A 25529-nucleotide genomic window follows, 5' to 3' on the forward strand; every position below is an offset into this window, starting at 1 on the left:
TAACTAACTATCACTCAATAGGTACTTTTAATTTAAGTTCTTAGTTAACTTTGTTTTATTTTATTGCTTCTCCTGCTGCAACTATATACCTACACTATGTACGCTCACGAATCGTCATAACTATTTATTGTGTCTAATATTGTAAACTACCTACTCATTAAGTGAAATGTAAATTTCTTTTGAGTAAATAAATGTCTTTAACCAGAAAATTAATTGTTTGACCAGTATCATAACAAATATACATTCATTTATCACTTAAATACAGATTACCGCTATATTTAATTACTTGATCCATGCTTTTTATTATAAAATAATCGCAATGAAGACCGAATTCATTTCCGCGTGTCATATATACGGAACGTCACTTGAAAACGTCAAACAAAAATATTACTTGCGTGTTCTGATGAGGCGTGAATTTTATAAAAATTGATTTTTTATTTTCAATCTCGTACTGTGTCGACCACCGATGGCTGGGAAGCTGAATAAATTCGAAACCCCCAGTTCTGCTAGCTCGGATAGGTAAAAAGCGTGCTAAGTTAGTGCAATTGTTTGTTTGAACAGCTGTCTCGCGTCAATAAAATTCCGTATTACATTATTTTTCAAGTGCTGGTTTATACTTACAGTTTTTTTTGAAGTGGAGTGTGTTTTGTTAATAACGAGAGTGTCTAGGTTTTAGTTGAACGCCTGCATTATAACCTCTCCGGCCGTGCATTGTGGTTTTTATTTTTAGACTTTTATTTAGTTCGTTGGCAGCGGAGTCGAGCGGCACGTGCTTGCCGCTTGCCGCTGACGCGATGGACCCCGCAATCATCTTCGCGAACCCGTAAGAGCAATCCGTGTCAGTGAAGCTTTAGCTTTTTTTTGGTTTGTGATTATTTGCAAGCAAAACTAAATGGTGTAGTGTTTTGTGTCTTGTGTTTAACTTAGCGATTTTTGAGTTGCAATAACAAAAACATGTATATATTCACATTTTGTATACTTAAAATTTCCTCATTGTAATAATATTTGGTATAACAAATCATTCCTTTGTGTGGCATAATCAAAGTAAACAATACATGTCCTTGAGAGATAATAATGTCTAACATAAATATGATAAGATGTGATAGGTAATAGAGGTGCGTCTTAATAGAATAATATTATACAATAAAGATAGTAAAAACGTACTATTAAGTTTTCAATTTTGCAAGTAATTATGATGTTGAAATACATGCCAATATTTTAAAACGAGCAATTAGTAAACAATATTATCATAAACGAATTTGATTGGGCATGGTTATAGTTCTATGCCTGTTACATTATAATTATAACATTAAGGCTTGTGTTGCGGGTACTTAGATAATGATATATATAATATATACATATTTATAAATACTTAAATACATAGAAAACATCCATGACTCAGGAACAAATATCCATGTTCATCACACGAATAAATGCCCTTACCAGGATTTGAACCCGGGACCACCGGCTTCATAGGCAGGGTCACTACCCACTAGGCCAGATAGGTCATCAATAAAAGAAATAACTTAACCTAAACTATACTAAACACATTATGCAAAAGGACTTGAGCACAACTCTTACACAATATGTGTTAAACAAACATCTACTGTGTCACATGTTTATATATATTGTGTTGAATATGAATATGAATATTAAATGTTTCAGTAACTCATCTATGTTGCATAATCTTTGCATTTGTTACGGTACTTACAGTCAGAGTGAAATTACAATTAGAAAAAAAAATTGTTTATTTGTTTTAAGAAATACTTATACAGTTGCCTATTTTTAAGTAACAAGTGTTAAGAGGCATCACTCTTCCTTATTAGCCGGGTCCACACAGAGCGAGCATACGCACGAGGCAATTTCCTCACGCAATATACGGCCAGTGTAGACGCGCCTCGGCCGAGGCATGTCTACACTGGCCGTATTGTGCCAGAGGAAATTGCCTCGCGCGTATGCTCGCTCTGTGTGGACCCGGCTAATTGGTAATTGAACATATTTTTTTTAATTAATGACAAATAAAATGAAATAAAATTATTAGTTATCACCATTAAACATAACATTGGCAAACTTATGTAAAATCTAAATTTTTCCATATTTAAGATAAACTTTCTCTTTTCATCTTCAATCACAAACTATCATAATTTAATTATGTACTGTTGAAATTTTTGCACAAGTCCAAAGATATTAGATAGGCGCTATTAAAATTAATTGGGATGCATAGAGAATGCCGTTTGGTATTAAGTCTTTCTGTTGTACTGTTTTAAATTTAAAAAGATTTGTATCACTAGTTGTTCGTTTTTGCGAATTTTCTCAAATACTAGTGACCCAGTGGCTGCGTACAGGTTAAGAAATTGTACACCTAAACCTTCCTCAAGAATCACTCTATTAATAGGTGAAAACCACATGAAAATCCATTCAGTCGTTTTTGAGATCACGAACATACACACAAACAGACGCGACAGGGGACTTTGTACTCTTTATAAAACTGCTTGAAATAAAAATATTTTGCATAACTGCTTTCCAAACTGAATTGCGGCCTTGCCAAAACTTGTTTAATCACAACTCTAAATGTGGATTTCATATAATAAATGCTTATGTTACTAACACTGGTGCAATTTTGAGACATTATTTTGTGTACAGGTTCACACAGTGCTCCTTTGAAGAAAGGCGAAAAATGTAAACGTATCTTTGATGCCGACTGTACTTTTTGAGACATGCTTATTTTACTGAGAGAAAAAAGTAAAATGATAATATTTATTTCACACATCAGTTAAATATCCAGTACCTGGGCGACCGAGCTTTGCTCGGTTATAACTATTTATTGTAACATGGTGGTGTATAGGTGATAATCTACATAAACTTAAAAAGTAAAATGTGAACTAACAACTATTATTATTTACAATCGATTTTAACCTTACAGCACTTGTCACAGAGTAACGCCAGCTATTGTCAATTTCTCTTATTACATAGGTCATTTTTTTTACTAAATTAAATTTGACTAAAACAATAAAAATTATAAAATTATAAATAAACTTGAACATATAAAAAAAAGTTAGTCACCGGGCGAGACTCGAACCCGTAACACTCGTTTAGCAGTCCGCGTCTTAACCCGCTGGACCAGACGGACAGTGGCCGGCAACACGAAATTAGCGACCATATTCTGCGTCGAAAGAAAATATAAGATATGTTTGTGTACAACATTATGTTAGTAACAAAAATATATTAACAGAGTAGCAAATAATGGCAAACAGTGCTGCAGTGCTAGGGCAGCCCCAACAAGGCCGTGAAGGCCGTAAAAACTGGGACCTGCATCAAACAAGATAAAATAAATATTTGGGTTCCATCTTACACAGATTGACTTAGCCACTAATTAAGCAAAGCTTCAGGGTATATACATAGAAATCACCCATCTGTGTTCATCACACAAATAAATGCCCTTACCGGGATTCAAACCCGGGACCATTTGCTTCATAGGCAGAGTCTACCCACTAAGTCAGACCGGTCGTCAGATTCGAACTTTAACTTTCAGAACACTGATCTAATTACTCTAACCAGAGCTGTTGTCACTATAGACTTATCAAATGTAACTTTTATATTTATTTTTCTTTAAATAAATATCGAGACGGTGACGTGTTAATAAGTTCAAATATAAGTTGGTGCTAATTTATGGCACATAATAAACATGCCTTTTACAACTTTTTTTTTATAATGTAAAAGTATGAATGATTTATCTTTGTTTACCTTGTTTCATTAATGTTACGATATTCCTCTAAATCATGTTATAACTGTCACCATTCTATTAGGTATATTAATACCGGCAGTAAATTGAGTCATATGCTTGCCTACCATAATAAATAAATATTCGTTACAGTACATATGGTGCTACTTTACAGCACTAGTGCGAAAATTAGCATATTACGTTACTGTGTCGAACATTTAAAGGGCCATATGTACTGTAAAACGTTGTACGATACATGTGCGAATAGGTAATTCGCAACTCGTGTCGATTTAAAACACTCCCTTCGGTCGTGTTTTAATTTATCGCCACTCGGTTCAAGTTTCCTATTTTTCGCACTTGTATCGTAATGTAATATTATTGTACACCACATATTGATCATAATCTTGGTGCAATATACTTAAGAACAATGAAATGGGTAAACTTTGTATGGAAATCTCTTTACAAAAAGACCCATTTTATTTGCTCTTGAGAGTAATAAAAATATTTTGAATGTTGCCACACCTTCAACCTATTAAAAATATTTTTTAAGGATAAACCGTTATCAAACTTCTCTATTAACATAAAACGCAAAAACAATATATCTGTGTCTTTAAATACAACCTTAATACTTTATGTTTAAGGTTCAATATGAACGTCACTTCTATTCGAGATACAGCCTTTCTAAAATTACGTTAATGAAAATTATTCTACGAAAAAAACGCCAACAGAAAAAAATGCAAATTAGATCTTAGGTTAAAAGGTTAGAGTTCAATTCCGATAAAACTAAACACGGTTTTTCAATTTATGATTTTGCGCGTCGCACTCAAAATGCCGGTAACTAATGGTTGCAAATTCGACTTTATTTTAAATAGATAGAGTTGAATTTCGATCAAACGACACGGTGTTTAGATTTACGCGTTTCATCTCAGGTCATTATACCGTGAAACACATCGTATATTTCACTAGTAGGCATGTTTGTGTGTTATCTGTGAACTGTGTAAGGTCACGGCCTCACAATTACCTGTTATCAGTACCGCAATTAGAATTTCCTGCACTAATATAACAATGCCATCTCTTTCACTCTTGGTTAATCTTAACAAGGGTAAAGGAGATAGCATAACCTCAGTCGCCGGTTCGTATTGCGGTAGCTATAGGCAGTAATCAAATACATATATTTGTAAACAAGCTGCCAAAATATTGCAAAACGATTGAAAGAAGAGTATTTATTAAGAATAAGAGGTTGTGTATCGTGTTTACCGTGTGAAACAATATGTTAAAATGATTACGTAAAAGTAATCGTAGTTAGGTAAGTTAGGTAATTTTTTTGGGTTCCGTACCCAAAGGGTCAAACGGGACCCTATTACTGAGACTCCGCTATCCGTCCGTCCGTCCGTCCGTCTGTCACCAGGCAGGCAGATACATCTCATGAACTGTGATAGTTAGCCAGTTGAGATTTCTACAGATTATGTATTTCTGTTGCCGCTATAACAACAAATACTAAAAACAGAATAGAATAAATATTTCTTTCCAATCTCGAGGTTCTCATCCAATCACCGAAGTTAAGCAACGTCGGGCGGGGTCAGTACTTGGATGGGTGACCGTTTTTATACATAATGGTACGGAACCCTTCCAGTGCGAGTCCGACTCGCACTTGGCCGATTTTTTTTTTTAGTTGTCATACCTTTGTACAAGCTTTGTTTGTGTAAGCGCTGGTGGCCTAGCGGTAAGAGCGTGCGACTTGCAAATTGCAATCCGGAGGTCGCGGGTTCAAACCCCGGCTCGTACCAATGGGTTTTTCGGAACTTATGTACGAAATATCATTTGATATTTACCAGTCGCTTTTCGGTGAAGGAAAACATCGTGAGGAAACCGGACTATTCCTAACAAGGCCTAGTTTACCCTCTGGGTTGGAAGATCAGATGGCAGTCGCTTTCGTAAAAACTAGTGCCTACGCCAAATCTTGGGATTAGTTGTCAAGCGGACCCCAGGCTCCCATGAGCCGTGGCAAAATGCCGGGACAACGCGAGGAAGAAGAGACCTTTGTACATTTTTACTTAACCTCTTGTCTTGTTTCTATGATAAGGATCCTGATCGAACTTTTGTCATCGTTTTTCCTTTTTTTCAAGATCCATTTTATGCGCTCTATCAAAGAGAATTTGAAATAGAGGTGGATTGTCAAAGAAAATTTTGTAGCCACAGATTTACTGCCATCTTTCGACACATTATTAAAACTTAGAACGCCATTTGACTTTGATCCTTATTCCTTGACTGATATGTGTTAAATTTGTTAAATATCAATAAGTGGCGCCATCTCACCGGGCATCGGCTAAAGGTTGTGGCGCGCCATCGCTCGAAACGATGCTGCCATACCTTTGGCCTTTGATCTATTAGATGGCACAACTTTTTGATATTTAACAGATTTAACACATATCAGTGAAAGAATAAGGATCAAAGTCAAATGGCGTTCTAAAAGTTTTAATCATGTGTCGAAAAATGGCAGTAAATTTATTGTGGCTACAAAGTTTTCTATGACAATCCAACTCTATTTCAAATTCCCTTTGGCTCTATACAGCCCACGCATATGACCCCACGAATTTTGACCACCACATACATATGAAAGGTAAGATTGCCGAGGCATCGGCATTCCCAAGCACACTTCAGTATGCCTGAGGACGCCTCAGCATGCCTGAGGCCGCCTCGGCAATACCTATGCCGAAGAATCCCTTGTCGTGCCATGCCGATACTGGGCGCCTGGCCTAAATGTTTTAATATAGTACATTACGATACAAGTGCGAAAAATAGGAAATTCGAAACAAGTGGCGATAAATTAAAACACGACCGAAGGGAGTGTTTTAAATCGACACGAGTTGCGAATTACCTATTCGCACATGTATCGTACAACGTTTTACAGTACATATGGCCCTTTAAATGTTCGACACAGTAACGTAATATGCTACTTCTCGCACTAGTGCTATAAAGTAGCCCCATATGTACTGTAAAAGTATAGTAATAATCACTTTACTTTAGCCAGTAAATCTGGTTATACAATGAATTTTGTCGACTTATTCGGTGAAGTAAAATGTAGTACACGACCTTCAGCAGTTGAAACAATACGTACACGGTCACCAACTGACCTACATCAAGAAATATAGTTACGTATTTACTTCACTTCATTCACGAATATTCGTATCGTACGACGATTATTAAATATCTTTCGACCTTAACACTCCCAATACAGTGATCTCTTTACATAATTATTATTATTAAGTACCTAGTTTTTATCGGTAATTTTTTTTAACGTACAATACAATACAATACAAATATACTTTATTGCACACCTCAATACAGAAACAGTACAAATAATACAACACATAAAGAAGAGGTAAACAACAGGCGGTCTTATCGCTAAAAAGCGATCTCTTCCAGACAACCTTTAGGTAGCGGAATTTAAAAAAAAAATGTTATGTCAGTGTAGGTGTTCCAGATGCAATAAAAGAAGTCTAGCACAGGATAAACACAAAACTAAACAATATATCATATACAAATATAAATAAAAAAGATATATAAATACATATACATACATATATTAAAATACATATTATATATATATATATATATATCATAAATGCCAGCCATAAGTATGGAAAAGGAAGCAGATAAAAGTATTACGGAGCAGGTAAAAAGTGAAGTTTAATGAGTCTCTTGAAAGAATTAGGACATTGAGCGCGCCTTAAGTCTATAGGCAGAGAATTCCATAGTCGGATAGCTTGAAACGTGAAAGAATACTGTATTGTGTATTTCGGTTATAAAATAATGTAAACTTATTGAGTTTCAATTTGTAAGAACCATCTCGAGTGACTTTGAAAGAAGAGCACCGTCGGGGATAAAAGTTTGTATAAAAAACCAGTCAAGAGTGAGTTCGTTTTTCTCGCGCACCGAGGGTTCCGTACAAACTTTGAATTATCTCGTGTAACTATAAAGGCGAAAGACTTGAACAGAAGTACCTAATACTAAGTATAATTGTGTACAGCTCCATCTATCGGCAAATTGTCTAACTTATTTGCCCGATGTAATGCACGTATGTTGGTTTTTCGAGGATAATTCTCTAACATGTGAACCGATTTCAAAATTTCGAGGATAATTCTCTAACATGTGAACCGATTTCAAAATTTGATCTTTTATTTGAAATAAAGTGTATTTATGTAATCTCATAGAAATTTCAGGTGTAATAAACACACGTAAAGTTGGTTGAATTGCAAACTGAAATCGGAAAGTTTTTTGTTAATAAAAAGAAAATTACCAAGACAGATGTCTGATTATATTTTTCCTGTAAAATGTATAGTAATGTTAATATTATGTAAAAAAATCATAATTTTTCGTCGGTAAACTTCGGAGATAAGGGGAGGGGGACGGCTTTTTTTCACATTTACCTTCATAAATCAATTTTTTTCTTTATGAAAAAAAAAATGTTTTTGGAATGTACAATTTGAGCTCTTTCAAATGATACCCCACTTGACCTAGTTACTAGACTTTGAAATTTTGGCCCCCTCTTTATATTGGGCCTTTTCCATTTTTGATAAAAATTAAATCAAAAAAAACTTAATGTGGTTGGGCTAAAAATGATCTTTGGGAAGAAAAACTTATTTTTATTGAGTCTGTAATTTAAACTTTGCCGCCACTCTTAATGGCAAGAAACCCTAAATATCTTCAAAATGATTTCTTGAAGTTATAACGTCATATCGTTTCCACAGTGACACAGAGTTGGCTTTGGAGCTGGGAGAGCAAGTGTTCCTAGACGATGAAGATTACTCGACCAGAGCCCCGGCGTCGCCGACCACGGTCCCGAATGTTCGCCCGTACCGGCCTCCATCTACAGGTACAGAATACCAACCTTAAATCATGTCTTAAATTTTTTTCCAAAGCGTAAAGAAAGGTTTTAGGCTCTCACGAATCCTATTTGTGTCAGTGACAGAATAAGGGTCAAAGTCAAGTGGCGTTCTAAAAGTTTTAAAAATGTGTCGAAAGACGGCAGTAAAACTGTGGCTACAATTTTCTTTGACAATCATCTACTTCAAATTCTCTTTGCTTCACATCTACCCATATGACCCAGATGCAACATGCTTAACAACGCTTGTTTTAAACCAGATAAAGCACGAAAGGACATCTACAGGCACAGTTCGAATAGATTTCAACTCAATAGTTGCTGTAAGTGTAGTCAGCATCAAAAGTAGCGGATCAAATTACGCGTCAAAAGTATCTACCATTTTCTAATAGCTTAACAAAAATATATATGTTTCTATATAAGTATTTCCCAAACTATTGGTCGCGAGTAGGGTTGCCAACCTCAATGCACAGATTTGTGGTACATTTGCGATCAAATGCGGGACGCATACTCTAGGGGTCCAGAAATGGGACGTCCTGCATATAGCGGGATGGTTGGCAACCCTAGTCGCGAGCGAAATTGCATTGTCACCCGACCCAACTTACATTATTATTATTATTATATTATAACGAGCCTATTGTGTCCCACTGCTGGGCAAAGGCCTCCCCCCTCTTCTTCCACTCATCCCGGTTTTGAGCTACGACCGGCCAGTCCCTCAAAAAGGAGTCTAAGTTAACCCCCAATAGCCGACGAGGTCTGCCAGATCCCCTTACATATCTATGCAAATTTTCACGTTCATTGGAAACCGGGAAGTGGGTCAAATTTGACTTGCAGGATTTGATTACAGACAACGGGACAAGTGATATTAAATAAAATCTTGTAAAAAGAGATGTGTTTCTCTATTTGGAAAAGCATTCCAGGATAGCATGTGACTGTACTATCGTCCATTGATACTTATTCTTCCTCGCGTTGTCCCGGCATTATGCGACGGCTCATTGGAGCCTGGGGTCCGCTTGGCAACTAATCCCTAGAATTGGCGTAGCCACTAGTTTTGCAAGCGACTGCCATCTGACTTTCCAACCCAGAGGGTAAACTAGGCTTTATTGGGATTAGTACGGTCTCCTCACGATGTTTTCCTTCACCGATAAGAATATCAAATGATATTTCGTACATAAGTCCCGAAAAAGTCATTGGTACGAGCCGGGGTTTGAACCCGCGACCTCCGGATTGCAAGTTGTACACTCTTATCTCAACGCCACCAGCGCGTCTCATCGTCCACCGACACTGTTAACTGACAATTTTTAACCTTTTTAAATAATAAATAAATAAATATTATAGGACATAATTACACAAATTGACTAAGTCCCACAGTAAGCTCAATAAGGCTTGTGTTGAGGGTACTTAGACAACGATATATATAATATATAAATATTTATAAATACTTAAATACATAGAAAACACCCATGACTCAGGAACAAATATCCATGCTTATCACACGAATAAATGCCGTTACCAGGATTTGAACCCGGGACCATTAGCTTCGTAGGCAGGGTCACTACCCACTAGGCCAAACCGGTCGTCGAAACGTCTTTTTGCGACGAAACAAGGTCTACTCATGGTCATTTAAGTGTGTTGTTATTTGTACTACCGGTATTTGGTCGTCAACCGCAAATTAGTTTCATGTTACTAAGTCACGGACCTCACGCGCCGTTCCGGTTCTGTGAACTTGACTATTCTTTTTTTTATCTTTTTTGAAACATTTATAAAATCTCCATAGGCAGAACTGTTGCTAAAGTGTCCAGCTGTCAGCTATAAATGATAGTTCCAAATCTCTCCAGAGAAGCGCTAGAGTAGCTAAGAACTTCGTTGTTATTGACGGAGTGAAGTGCGCTGTCTATGATTTGATTTTTTCTTCAAATATTCTAGGTAATGTAGCGCCACCTATTTAAGGTTTTTTGACGGAATTTTTTGGTACATGGAGATTATATTCCTTACCTCTACCTTCCATACATATGGCGCTTCGAAGTAAAACCACAAAATAAAAAAGTACTACCGTACAGAAATGACACTTACAAATCCGAAGTTTTCCAGCGATTCAGGGACGAATTATGCTGTTTCTTTTTAATCTATGTCACCATTTCTTTCGGCCATTTAGGGTTGTCAAAATTCAAGTCATTATATTATCTGTGGTCGTGCACGTATAGGGATGTCGTGCTCGGAGCAATGCTGAGCCGAGCGGAGCCGAGAAAAGCCGAAAGGAGGAGTGTCGCCCCACTGGTAAAACTACATACAATGGCCCCCCACTTGATATTATTACAGGACTTGTTATCGGCCGATTTATATACACATTCAACTCTAGCTTTTATAAGAAAACTTACTTAACTGAACGCGCTTTTTTGATGGAAATTTGCATACAAAATGCCCCGTTTGGATTGCTGAAGTGTAAATAAATATATTATTGCACTGTTTTTTCATGCGTTCAAATAAACCAATGAACTTATCCTGTTAGTTCAGTGCACCATTGAAAAACAAACTAACACCCATACGATTTACAACCGGGCTAAATATAACGTTCTTCATTCTAAAAGTCCTATTTACTTACTAGTATCACAGCACATACGAACTTTTATCATAACCGTTTTGTTACACTAAAAAGGGCGTACTACACTAGAGTGTTACAATGAGATACGATCTTTTGTTTCTTAAGAACAGTTGTGTTACACTAAAAAAAGCGTATCTACTCAAGACTCTTATAGTGACATACGATGTTTTGGAGTTAGCACGGTGGAGTTCATGAGTCACTCCATATTTTATGTGTTCATTGTTCGACAATTGGTGTATGGGAGACCACGGGTGCCATTTAAATCGGTGAGGTTTTTATTATAAAGTTTGTTTGAGAAAAACGTGATGCTTAAAAGGCTCCTGTTCAAGTAGAAAATATGTAAATTTATTGTAATTATTATTTGTTTTTGAATGTACGTGTGAAACGTGCCGGTATAACCTTTTTGTTATGACGTTTACTGTGGCAGATGTTATTCGACTGTTTTATATGGTAGAGCGTTACATGTTGGTAAATTATTTGTGTCCTATATTCATACTACGAGTGAGTAAATATTTTACAATGTAATTCTACTTCAGAATGGCAAAATTATCTTTATTTTAACGACCGGTTTGGCCTAGTGGGTACTGACCCTGCCTACAAAGCCGATGGTCCCGGGTTCAAATCCTGGTAAGGGCATTTATTCGTGTGATGAGCATGGATATTTGTTCCTGAGTCATGGTGTTTTCTATGTATTTAAGTGTTTATAAATATTTATATATTACATATATCGTTGTCTAAGTACCGTCAACACAAGCCCTATTGAGCTTACTGTGGGACTTAGTCAATTCGTGTAATAATGTATTAATGTCCTACAATATTTATTTATTTACTATTTATTTATTTAAACAGCAAAGTATATTAAGCTTATTAACCAAACCAAGAAAAACAAAGAGAGAGTTGGTTAATGGTGGGGTTTTGGGCTAGGGCTGCGGTAGTGCTGCCCCGTCGTCAGAGGCTAGGAAGTTCCACTACATTTTATAAAACAAAGTTTCCCAGCGCGTCTGCCTGTCTCTATGTTTGCGATAAAACTACTGAACGGATATTCGTGCGATTTTCACCTATCAATAGAGTAATTATTGAGAGTGGTGAGTATTTGTCCTGATTGTAATTCATGGAATGAAATGTTGAATAGACTTTAACGTGAACTTTCAAAATGTTTGAAATGTCTATAACGCAAGGCAAGTCAAGCAACGCGTTACACTTTATTCTAAATTCAAGGTTGTTTGTAATTTATTTATCATTATTACATTTTTAAATTAGGTCTTGTAAAATATGTCACGTTTCAAACATTAGGTACACTACATTTTACTTTCCATAATTACCGTTTTTTTTGTTAAAAAAATGTAAGTATTTTACTCGCGCAGGTAATATATACATACATACCTACAGTATTTTTTCAAGAAATATCTAATCTTACACTTAAAATGCTCATTTCATATTACAAACAAGCTGTTACTTCAGAATTAATGTGTGTCTCCGCTAATAAATACGTTATTAGAAGCAATTTGCGATGTCGCCAGAGAGCCGGCCTTGTGAATGACTAAAGTATATATTGCTATTGTTCTGTTGAGAAACGTCGTATGTTGCATACCGTAGTATGGATATACGGCGGTTTGGGACGGATTGGCTGTGTAAATAAAACTTCCTATATGATTTTAAATATAATATTTTATTGCTTATTGCAGGCGAGGTCAGTTGTAACTTACTGATTGGTTTCGAAAGAAGGATTTACGATGATTATAACATGAATATCATTTCACAGAGTGAGAAACTAAAATACTTTTATTTATTTTAATTTTAAGATATAACTATATTTATTATTTATGAATGCACAGGCAGCTTATAGCTGATATGTGCACATCAATGTCCTGCACTTGTGTTTTGTACATTTATAAAATGTTTGTCGAGTCTGTTTTTAAAAGAATTCACTGAGGGTGCACTGATTACGGATTCGGGCAAATTGTTCCACACTTTCACTACGCGGTTAGACAGGAAGTGTCTTCTTGGGTTGCTACTACTCTGCGTCCGTGTCAGCTTCAGAGAATGTCCTTTCAGTCTGGCACACATATTCCGAGTGAAATATAGGACTTTATAGCCACCAACGGCGATGCTCAGCCCCATAAACCAAGCGCCGCAACAAGCATCTACAACAGATGGTGTGGCCAATGATGATGAGATATAACTACAACTCTTACTTATGGTAACTCCGATCATGTCATCAATTATTTCGTCATAGTGAAAGAAACATTTACCTAGAGTCAAACCAGGATAAGTTGGCAGCGAAGTAGATAGCCCACACGGTGCAAGTGTCAAGTAAACGTCATAATTTCATAGAAGTTTGACGTTTTAAAATAACCCGTGCTCCATCTGGTCTATCAAAATCGTTGCCAACTTTATTATCTTGGATTGACTCTATTACATTTTAGCTACATATGATAATTTTGTCGTATCATCAGTTATAACGATATACTAACCGTCCTTCACTGACATACTTACTTACTTAATGGCGCTGCTACCTAAAATGAGTCTTGGCCTCCTGACTTACAATACATTAATCCAAAGTAAACAAGAGCACTTCTTCAACGACCTTTAATTTAAACAATTACATTTGTTTAAGTATAGTATTTTTGAAAACTAAATAATAACGTTAAGTTAAATTGTTCCAGGATCAAACATCCTCAAGTCGCCGCGGGCGCGGCGTGTGCGCACAACATCAATGTCGCAGTCAAACAAGCGTACGGCTGCCGAAAGCATACTACACGCCGACAGGCGTACTATATATACGGCCGGGCGTCCGCCTTGGTACAACTGTACTGGTGGACAGGAGGTTGAACCGTTCCTTATCGGTAAGTCTAGCGAACCCTCATGGTTACGAGTATTAAGTAGTATATATACAGCAGAAATAATATTACACGCCGATAGTCGTACCATATATACGGCCGGGCGTCTGCCGTGGACTGATGGGGAAGAGATGGAACCGTTCCTTATCTTATCGGTGTACTTACGGATGAAAGCATATTATACGCCCATAGACGTACTATATACAGATACATCCTGGCGTCAGTGGTACAACTGTATTGGTGGACAGGAGGATGAACCCTTCCTTATTGGTCAGTGTTAAATTTACAGATGAAAGCAAATTACACGCCGACCGGCGTACTATATACAGCCGGGCGTCCGCCGTAGACCGTAGTACAACTGTATTGGTGGACAGGAGGTTGAACCTTTCCTTGTTGGTGAGTGTAGTTGAATCTACGGATGAACACAGATTACACGCGGACAGACGTCCTATCTGCACTGGGTAAAATAATTGTGGGTTAAAGTTTTCTTTTTCAGAGACTAATATTGGGGTGGATCAACTAGTTCTTGTTATTATTTTGTCCCGACGCCGTGGAGAAATATTGGCATAGTTTATTAGAACAGAATAATAAATATTAAAAGACGTTCTATTAAGAAAATAATAAATGATTATAGGCTTTTATAACTAGGACAAAAACTATTTCAGTAAATTTTGATGCCAGTGACTCCAGAATTCATAACCATGATGAGTAGCAACTTAGCAAGAAAATATGTAGTAAAGGGATTTAATGGTATTATATTTTATTTTAGGTATATGCGGCGCAAGTGCTTCAGGGAAGACCACAGTCGCCGCAAAAATCATAGAATCTCTAAACATGCCCTGGGTGACTATCGTCAGCATGGATTCCTTCTATAAGGTATTTCAATCTATCACCTAGCTAGGTAGCTAGGTGATTAATTGTATAGGTATACAAGGTGGCCAAAAAATATGTGCATTCCCGTTGGCAGGGAGGTTTTGGGATTATACTGAGCAACTTTTTCTATGGGACCAACCCCGAAATCGTTGCGATTCGTTGAAGCATTTTTTTATACTACGTCGGTGGTAAACGGGCATACGGCCCACCTGGTGGTAAGCAGTCTCCGTAGCCTATGTACGCCTGCAACTCCAGAGGAGTTACATGCGCGTTGCCGACCCTAAAGGTCTTCGCACACTATACCAATTCCACACTAACTCAACTCACTTTTGGTTCACCTTAGTGGACGACGCGTAGACCACCCGACAGTTACCTAAATTTTAATCATTGTACTGTAGGACATACAAGATAAGGCTTTAATTTCAATATTTAATTTTGAGTCGAGTGGCTGTTGAGTTGTAACAATGTGCTAAGACCTTAACACTCCGCACCCTCGCTTAACAAGCTTAACTTTGGCAACCTTACTCACCGGCAGGAACACAACACTATGAGTAGGGTCTAGTGTTATTTGGCTGCGGTTTTCTGTAAGGTGCAGGTACTTTCCCAGTTGGACTCTGCTCTAGATCTGGAATGATATCCGCTGGCTGTGCCCTACCACACAAAGCGAGATGACATTCACAATGCCCATACCTCTCAATTGGACGTAGTTCAAGGGCGTACCCGGGACAACGCCGTGTCTAAACATGCTATATGTTCTCTCTTTCGTCCCCCAGGTATTAAATGAGAAGCAACACCAAGCTGCGACCCGGAACGAGTACAATTTCGACCACCCGGACGCTTTTGACATGGAGTTACTAAGCGGCGTTCTACAGCGACTCAAGGAAGGCAAGAAAGTTGAAGTGCCGATATACAACTACGTCACGCATTCTAGGGAGAATCGCACTGTGAGTATGTTGTTTCTCTCACTCCCTAGGTGTTATGAGACGCAAGATCAGCGGAAATTTCGACACTCAAGAAGCTTGCATGGAAAAAGTGCCGTAAATGTATACAATTCTTACTGTCTAACAAAATCAAGCAACTAACGAAATAGTGCTAAAGATTTTTGCGCTTCTTTTTCAGAAAACAATGTACGGAGCGAACGTGATAATTTTCGAAGGTATCCTAGCGTTCTACAACAGCGACGTTCTTAATATGTTGGACATGAAAGTATTCGTGGACACAGACGCTGATATAAGACTCGCTAGGCGACTTAGAAGGTACAATAAAAATTTATAAATCTCAGATTCTTACTTTAGGTATCAGTAGGGTTGCCATACGTTCCTTATATACAGAACTGTCACCGTATTTAAGTATCGCTTCCCGTATATCACTACGTACTAGTCACAATCATCTCTGTTTAACCACCTTGTTTCCTCAACTATGTGAGTTAAAGCTATGTGAATACGTATTTGCACTCCATTGTCCCGTATCAGTTTCGAATAATTATCAGTAGCGAAGTTACTATCTCCAGACCTGCTATCATGAGTTGCGCGCGCGACTCCATACATTTTGCGCAACTTCAAGTATGGACTCGCGCGCGAGAACGCAACTTATATAGACGGCCAGAGGGCGTAATCTAGATGTCGTTGATAGAAAACGCCAATCGAAATTTTAATAATGGATGTAAATACTAGTAGTCACGTGATTTTTAATAGCATTTGTCATACAGCTTAAATAAATATTTATAAATCTCAGACAACATCAAAACACGAGAGCTGAACCATCTGAAAACCATCTCAACATACAACATTATTGAAGAGAACGCATTCATATCGGTTCAACTATTTAATTTACATGAATTTTTGCCATATATCTCGCCTGAAACACAGGGAATCCTAGTTCAGGCACATGTAAACAATCACTAATTTTAAGTCTGTGTTTTATATGAAAATAAAATGAAATACGTGTTTTGAAATAAATTATTTTTATGTTTAACTGTTGGCTTACGATGCTGCAGATAGCACAGTCCATCTGGACATGAATTTGTAACATCCCACTTTTTCTGTCGGGGTTATAAACGAATATTTTTCACTGATATACCTTATTATGTCAACTTGAATTTCAATAGCGATTTTTTTTTCTTTTAAATATTTTAAATAGCATACTTGAGTATATTTTCAAAAGTAACTTTTTTTTTTAAATTTTGAGGATAATTTTCATGATAACGTTGAGTGTTTTTCAATCCCCGAAGCAAACATATGGGTGTTATACGTTTGACGCCAATGTGTGTCTGTAGCATCGTAGCTCTCGAACGGATGGACTGATATCGATGCGGATTTTTTAATGTGAAAACGAGTTTCCTTACTGTGGTTCTTAGGTATGTTTGAAATCGATCACCACCAGTAGTTTGAACTCTTTTCCAAATTATGTAAGGCATTTTTGGAATAAAATAGTTTAAAATCTTATGATTAGCGAAGTTGTTAAAAAAAAAATAAACGTCATAATATACTTGTCTTTGTTTTCAGAGATATAGTCCAACGCGGTCGCGACCTCGAAGGGGTCCTAAAGCAATACATGACCCACGTGAAGCCGGCCTACCAGAGCTACATCGCGCCCTGCATGGCGCACGCCGACATCATAGTGCCGCGAGGCGGAGAGAACAAAGTCGCCATACATTTGATAGTGCAACACGTTCACAAACAACTGCAGCTGGTTAGTATAATAATTGATCATTTTGCAAGTTTGTAAAGTAGCTTTACGCTATTGGAGTGTTCTACGACCTTTTGCAAAGCGTTTGATTGAGTATACCAGAGTATTCTTACTAGTAAACTTAATATAGCTACTTTATGGTATTAAATACTTTCGTTGCATCTCATTAAATTATATTTAGCAGAATAAAATTAAAAAGTAGCGATGACTGGTGTCATTTCGTGTAAGATAGCGAGATAGATGGGAGTACCTCAAGGATCTCTTTTAGGTCCGTTTCTATTTCTCATATGTATGTAAGTATTATACATGACATGATCCACGCAAAGCTTATTAGAGCTACATCGCTCCCTGTATGGCTCACGCGGACATTATACATAGTAGTTATTAAACACAAGATTCTTTTTGAGCAGTTAGCCATACGGTAATATAATAAAGTTGCGAATAGTCCCGAAAAAAATGCGCTCGTACTGGTTTCCTTAGCGTTGGTCACAGATGCGCTTGATAAGCAAGTGGACTTACTTGAAACACAACAGACAAATAGTCCGACAGGCGTTTGCGATGCCCTGATTGACTATAAGATTCTAGCATTCTTCCTAGAGTATTGTGCTTGCTATTGCACGAATAGAAACAAACGAGTACAGTGGCCATATTTTTTTTATTTTTCATGGATAAAAATGACAAAAAAAAACCACTTCTTTTTTTTTCAAAAATGTGTTGTACTGCTGATCTATAATGACATATTCAATTATGGGTAACGGTTCAAAAAGAACCCTGTATACGTTTGGTATGTACTTGTTTTGCAAAATAAAGTGTTTATTACCTACTTTATGTGTTTTTTCAGAGAGGTTTCAAAGTTCGAGAAAAGCTCGCCGTCGCACACATCGGTCAGCCCGTACCAGACTCCCTATATCTTCTCAAAGATACGCCACAAGTGAGTGAATGTATTTATCAATCTTTAATGACCACCATATGTAAATGTTCAATTTATGTTTTGCCTTTCATTGTTATTGACCATAATAATTATAAAATCTATATGATCATAGTATTGACAATATAGAAACATAAATATAAATAATTCGTCTTAAAAAGCAAACAGCTGACTAAGATTTTTTGCCGGATCCTAAACTCAGACAAAGAGTTAAATATTGATTTTATTCGAATATGTTAAGGTAGAAATTTTAATGTGCAAAAAATATCTGCCAATCATAAATATAGGAATACCTTTGTATTAATTTACTTGTTACCACTTTTGACAATGAACGAAAAAAAATCTGTTGCATAAAAGTACGAAATATGTAAAAAAATCTGGGTTTACCATTTTGGTGACCATAAACTTCCACCAACAGGTGCAAGGTCTCCACACGTTCATCCGCAACAAGGACACGCCTCGGGACGAGTTCATATTCTACTCTAAACGCCTCATGAGACTAGTCATCGAATTCGCTCTGTCATTGTTACCCTACTCGGAGCGGACGGTGGAGACACCTCAGGGATTCTCTTACAAAGGTTTGCTATAACAAAAATAAATATTATAGCTAAAGATTTAAGGTCCATATTCGAGTGTAAGTATGGTCGCGTCCGAAAATATAGATGGGGACGACCAAGTGCCGAAAATATGTATACACCTATTATGGGCAATGAGGTCGTGTATACATATTTTTGGGATTTTGTTCGTATCGATATTTTTAGATGTTGCTGTATAAAAGTCGGCGATTTTGAATATAAATTTAAAGAATTAAGATAGATTTTACGAATTCAAGCCTGAATGTAGTGAGTTAAAGTTCGTTTTCGATTATACAGGGTGTTTATGTAGTCACCTGCTATCATTTACGTGTTGAATATACAAGGTGCCCGTGAGCATTGCGAGAGATTTTAACGGTGCATTCCTGATGGCAACAGAAGCAAAAAATGTTATATGACTTTTTGTGAAATTTTTTTCCCCTTTTTTTTGAACACTCCTGTACATAAAACGTATTTTTTATTGATAAACACATAACCTTAAATTAACTAAAAAGTTTTTTTGTTTGGGGGTAGCCTCTCGAATACATTTTTTTAATTTTTCGATGTCAATCAATAGGTATGTCCAGACTAGACCTCAAAGTGGCAATACCGCAGTCAAAAATATGTATTGTACCGACTTATGGCGAAAGAATGATTTCGAAAAACATTTAATTATCTCTGAAACTAGGCCTAATCCAGAAAATTTGATGTGGCATTTTAGTTTCTAAATATTACCAGGAATGCTTATTTAAAATATCTCGCAATGCTCACGGGCACCTTGTATAGGTCATGTTGAGCATATTTTACTTTGGGACCAACCCCGAAATCGCGAAAAAAAATTGGCTGTTCCATACATTTGTCTGTCTGACCTTGATATTTCCTATTTTTCTTATTTTTAAGTAAAATTAATCTTATACGAAGTAATCATGGTCACCCTATGACTTTTGACATACGCTGTATGGAAAGCGACAAGACGTCACATTGAGTAGGGTGACCAAATTGTATGCAAAAATGTGTTTTTCTACTGGTCATCTGAAAAGTAATCATCATTATTGGTGATAGTCAGTGATCGGAACTATGGGAGTAAAACTTTAACAAAACTTGTTAAGCGGACATAAAATAGTGCATACAGCCCTAAAAATATTCATGTCCATAGGGATAGGAATAGTATAGTACGTACAGCCATAAAAATATTTACATTCATAGATATTCGAACATTTTTAAGACTATAAGCACTCTTTTTACGTCCGCTTGATAAGTTTTGTTAAAGTTTTACTCCCATAGTTCCGATCACTGGTGATAATAAATAATTAGCAACATCACTAGGCTCGTCTTTGAATTCTGTACGATGTATATATAGTTCTCTTGCTCCAGGACCCCGAAATCACCCTGTATACTGTCCGTAAATTATTGCAGGTGATTAAATAAACACCCTGTAAGAATAAAGTATATTATAGAGATCGACAATTCCCAGCGCCATAAATTGTACTAAGGTTTTTAAAGTCCTGCTACGAAGAAAATTTAACCTAATGACTTTGTTTTAGAGTCGCAAATACGATGATACCACTTCGCAAAATTTACAATCCTACTACAAAAAAATAAGCCTTATCTCTATGTCCTAAGGTCGTAAATGCGACGTGGAGAAAATCTGCGGCGTGTCCATTTTGCGAGCCGGCGAGACCATGGAACAAGCCGTGTGCGATGTGTGCAAAGATATCCGCATAGGAAAGATACTCATACAGACCAACCAGGAGACTGATGAGCCGGAGGTGAGCCTTAATTTTTTTTTTTTTTTTTTTTTTTTTTTTTTTTTTTTTTTTTTTTTTTTTATAGGACATTATTACACAAATTGACTAAGTCCCACAGTAAGCTCAATAAGGCTTGTATTGAGGGTACTTAGACAACGATATATATAATATATAAATATTTATAAATACTTAAATACATAGAAAACACCCATGACTCAGGAACAAATATCCATGCTCATCACACGAATAAATGCCCTTACCAGGATTTGAACCCGGGACCATCAGCTTCGTAGGCAGGGTCACTACCCACTAGGCCAAACCGGTCGTCAATTATATAGAAATATGGTTCAAATTTGAATGCTAGTACTGATGGGCATTGTGAATGTCATCTCGCTTTGTGTGGTAGGGCACAGCCAGTGGATGTCATTCCAGATCTAGAGCAGAGCCCAACTGGGGAAGTACCTGCACCTTACAGAAAACCGCAGACAAATAACACTAGACCCTACTCATAGTGTTGTGTTCCTGCCGGTGAGTAAGGTTGCCAGAGCTCAACGAGGGGGGGTGGGTTTAGGGTCGGCAACGCGCATGTAACTCCTCTGGAGTTGCAGGCGTACATAGGCTACGGAGACTGCTTACCATCAGGCGGGCCGTATGCTTGTTTGCCACCGACGTAGTATAAAGAAAAACAAACATTTTAAAAAGGAAGGTTTATGATTTTAGCAGGATGATGTTTGCAATGCGAAATTGATTTATAATTGTGATTTTAATTTATATTATTTTGGTGACCGGACTGGCCTAGTGGGTAGTGACCCTGCCTATGAAGCTGATGATCCTGGGTTCAAATCCTGGTAAGAGCATATATTTCTGTGATGAACACGGATATTTGTTTCTGAGTCATGGGTGTTTTCTATGTATTTATAATTATATATATATAGGTACCTACAACACAAGCCTTATTGAGCTTACTGTGGGACTTAGTCAATTTGTGTAATAATGTCCTATTAATGTCTTATTTATTTATAGATAAAACGAAGTAGACCTAACAAAATGAACATTAAAAAAACTATATGTGCCGGACATAATTATGGATTCAATTGAGGAAACGTTTTTTATCCAAGCAATTTCTCTCTCTTTCTAGCTATACTACCTCCGCTTACCAAAAGACATAAAAGACTACCGCGTGATCCTGATGGACGCCACCGTGGCGACGGGCGCCGCAGCCATCATGGCCATCCGCGTGCTGCTCGACCACGATGTGCCCGAGGACCACATTAGCCTCGTCTCGCTACTTATGGCTGAGATTGGGGTGCATTCTATAGCCTACGCTTTTCCTCAGGTAAGATTAAATGTCCTTTTAAACGGACTTCCGAAAAAATGTCCTTTAAAAGGGACATCCGAAAAAATGTCTTTTAAAAGGGACATCCCAAAAAATGACCTTTAAAAGGGACATCCCAAAAAATGTCCTTTAAAAGGGACCATCCGCAAAAATGTCCTTTAAAAGGGCCATCCCAAAAAAATGTCGTTTAAAAGGGACCATCCGCAAAAATGTCCTTTAAAAGGGCCATCCCAAAAAATGTCCTTTAAAAGGGCCATCCCAAAAAATGTCCTTTAAAAGGCACATCCGAAAAAAAATCCTTTAAAAGGGACCATCCGAAAAAAATGTCCTTTAAAAGGGACCATCCGAAAAAATGTTCTTTAAAAGAGACCAGTGGTTGACTGGTAGAAAATGCCTCAAGGCGTTAAGTCCGCCATTTGTACTCTTTTTTTGTAAATATGTGAAATAAATAAGTCTTGTGTCATTGCTGATAGCTGAAACAGGCGTTCAATCGACTGCTTACACTCGCGACGGACGGAGACAGATTACTATCTGTTCTCTAAGTAATACTATACACCCATATTTTATTTTTATATATGTATCGGATATAAAAGAAGAATAAACTTGTGAAACAAATGTTCGTTAAAACCAACTGCATCCAAACATATTTTAACAAATACTTCATTATTTCAGGTAAAAATCGTAACCTCTGCCTTAGACCCGGAGATCAACGAGAAATTCTACGTCCTCCCCGGCATCGGGAACTTCGGCGACCGCTACTTCGGCACCGAGCCCGCCGACGACGAGCGAGACTGAACCCACTGCCCAGCGCGTAAGGCTGATTATTGACTGCACTTGTACACGTACATAGGACCTTTCCCTTTATTCATAAAACTACGGACCTGGGCGGCTACCGGGAAAATCGAAATTCGTCAATTGCGGGCATTTTTCTCTGTCACTCTGATTACGTCTTACTAAGAGTAAAAGAGAAAGATCCCCGCAATTTGCGAATTTCGGTTTTCGCGGTAGGCCCCCTGATTTAGTTAAATTATGGTATCCCTTTCGTACAAATACGTAAGTCGAAATGACAGATAAGGACAAACGATTCATAGCTAATTCAGACCAGTAACGCGTTTATGAATAAGGCCAATAGGCTATACTGTTAACTGACTGGCAGACCAAGCTTACTTTGCAGGGCATTTGAAATGACAAAGTGTGGCAAAGTCATTGATGGCAAACTTTGAAAATATGACGTTTAAAATTAAAATGTTGGCTTATAGGTTCTACAGGGGTGGTTTTTATTGTTGTCAGTTATGTGTTCTTAGGGTTTCCAGACATAGGGGGTAATAGCAAAGATAATTAATTTATAAGATAATTAATTTACTGTGACTACAAAATTTTCTTTGACAATCCTCCTCTATTTCAAATTATTTTTGGTATTACTGCAATGTTCTACCGCCAGAGTGCAGCACTAGCAAATACCATAAACCATAGAGTACATTATACATAGGTACTATGCTTTAAACAGTTTTTAAAGAACTTCACTATGCCTTGATGACGGTTTGTTTACAGAGAGCCTACTGCGAAACGCGAAAATTCGTTGTCTGCTTCTCTATCGCTCGAATATGCAAGAGTGATAGAGAGGCAGATAACGAAATTTCGAATGAAATTTCTGTGCTTCGCGGTAGGCGCTTAGTATGCGCTTGGCGCTCTGTACGCAGAGTTTTGCGTAGATATATTCCTTATTATATGTTTTTTTTTGCTCAGAATTACAAACACTAATGATTCTAAATAATAGACTACAAGAAATGGTTTTCAATATTTCTAAATTCACTAACGCTATTTCTCTGAGCACTAGCATGGAGGTAACGTAACCTCCTAAGTGCTTTCAAAAGGACAAAATAAAATCCAATTTTGAACTATAATGAAATAAAAGAATTCCAAATTCAAAACTGAAAAAATGACTCAGAATAAGGAGGGTAATGGAACATTGGAAATAGAAATTAATTATCCTTTTTTATCCTAGTACAGTCAAGGTATTAAATATCGACACGTACAAAGTGCCAAAAATATGTACACACGACCTTATTGCCTATACATTAAAGTAGTGTATACATATTTTTGGCACTTTGTCCGTGGCGATATTTAATACCTTGACTGTACAGTCAGCATCAAAAGTAGCGGAACAAATAACGTTTCATAAGTATCTACCATTCTGGAACAGCTTAACAAAAGTGATGTCTTTAATATAGAACGCCTAAGACTGTAACAGATAAACTTTATAACGCGAATTGTAGAAATTTATCTAAGAAAAGTTATCCGGAATATCAGATACTTTTGGCGCGTTGTTTACTCCGCTACTTTTGATGCTGACTGTACAGTCAGTAGTGGGTCGGACTAACCTTAAATTTCAACAACTAACTTACAACCATACAAAGAAACACCTAAACACATAACTTCCATTAATGGCCAGCTAAGAGTGTTACCGTTAAAGTACGCCTAAGTTATCTTTACGCTGCCAAAGTATAGGAGAGCCAGTATATAACTCATATTTAAACAAAATAGTGGTGGCACTTTCACACTTTCTCACTTTCAAGTCGGTAAAGTTAGCTTGGACTGACTCTCGTACTGTTGCGCTAAAAAAATATACGAAAACTTATCTGCCTGCCCGTTGTAACGTATAAAGGCAATTTGTATTAAGACAATTCTAAAATTAATTTAATAAAAAAAACGGCTTGCAATATACGGACTAGAGGAATTAAATGTAAGCTATTACCATAGATGGTAAACTTTTGTCCTTAGCATTAAGAATTGTATTTTATATTGAACTTAATCTATGTCTATTCGTATTAAGAGGCCGTTATCGATTTTAGTCGCAAAAATGACAAATTGATAGATTTAGCGCATGAAATTGTACACCTTTTGTTAACTATTAAAAATAACAAGTACTGGTTTCTATTAGCACATCTTGTTATCTTTCATTATAATAAATCATTTTTTTTTTAAAACAGACTCACTTAATTAGTAATGATTTTTTTTCATGGACGTTTAGGTAAACGCGCGTAAAACAGTGATTTTTTCGATCTTATTTGTAAATTTCGTAAAGTTTGGACTGCTAAAAATGGTAATTTTGTATTACACATATCCTGTACTTCAACTTTAATGAACTACATTTTTGTTATTATAAATTTGAAGTAGTGTAAATGAAAGTTAGACGAAATCAATTTTCTCCAGAAACTTACTTCAAAACAAGTGACAATTTCTCTGAAAATTGACTTAATTTCAACGTAATTTTGATACTTAAACAATCTACAACATTTGCTAAAACTGATCTTATACATCATTTTGTATAATTTACTA

At 36.9% G+C, this 25529-nt stretch overlaps 1 protein-coding gene across 4 annotated transcripts; it reads left to right on the forward strand.

Annotated features, from left to right (window-relative positions):
- Window positions 1-336: 336 nt before the first annotated feature.
- Window positions 337-24802, forward strand: LOC133523253 (uridine-cytidine kinase-like 1). Of its 4 annotated transcripts, none has more exons than XM_061858737.1 (12): window positions 337-519; window positions 8473-8597; window positions 13872-14051; window positions 14815-14921; window positions 15692-15862; window positions 16038-16174; window positions 17423-17609; window positions 18448-18537; window positions 18953-19112; window positions 20730-20875; window positions 21993-22190; window positions 22863-24802. In XM_061858737.1, exons 1-12 carry the CDS (start codon window positions 467-469, stop codon window positions 22983-22985), a joined length of 1677 nt encoding a protein of 558 aa, XP_061714721.1. In that variant the 5' UTR covers window positions 337-466; the 3' UTR covers window positions 22986-24802. The 4 variants fall into 4 exon arrangements, with proteins under 4 accessions (XP_061714721.1, XP_061714722.1, XP_061714723.1 ...); XM_061858738.1 differs by having other exon boundaries at window positions 375-823; XM_061858739.1 differs by having other exon boundaries at window positions 377-838.
- Window positions 24803-25529: the final 727 nt, after the last annotated feature.

Source organism: Cydia pomonella, chromosome 12 (genome assembly GCF_033807575.1).
Source record: "Cydia pomonella isolate Wapato2018A chromosome 12, ilCydPomo1, whole genome shotgun sequence".
NCBI classification, from domain to species: domain Eukaryota; kingdom Metazoa; phylum Arthropoda; class Insecta; order Lepidoptera; family Tortricidae; genus Cydia; species Cydia pomonella.

Excerpts from the sequence above, each read along its gene's own strand:
- LOC133523253 (XM_061858737.1), top strand. The coding sequence starts at position 467 with ATGGCTGGGAAGCTGAATAAATTCGAAACCCCCAGTTCTGCTAGCTCG. Across the intron at positions 16,175-17,422 it reads CTCGCTAGGCGACTTAGAAG|AGATATAGTCCAACGCGGTC; the intron begins GTACAATAAAAA and ends CTTTGTTTTCAG. Across the intron at positions 17,610-18,447 it reads TTCACAAACAACTGCAGCTG|AGAGGTTTCAAAGTTCGAGA; the intron begins GTTAGTATAATA and ends GTGTTTTTTCAG.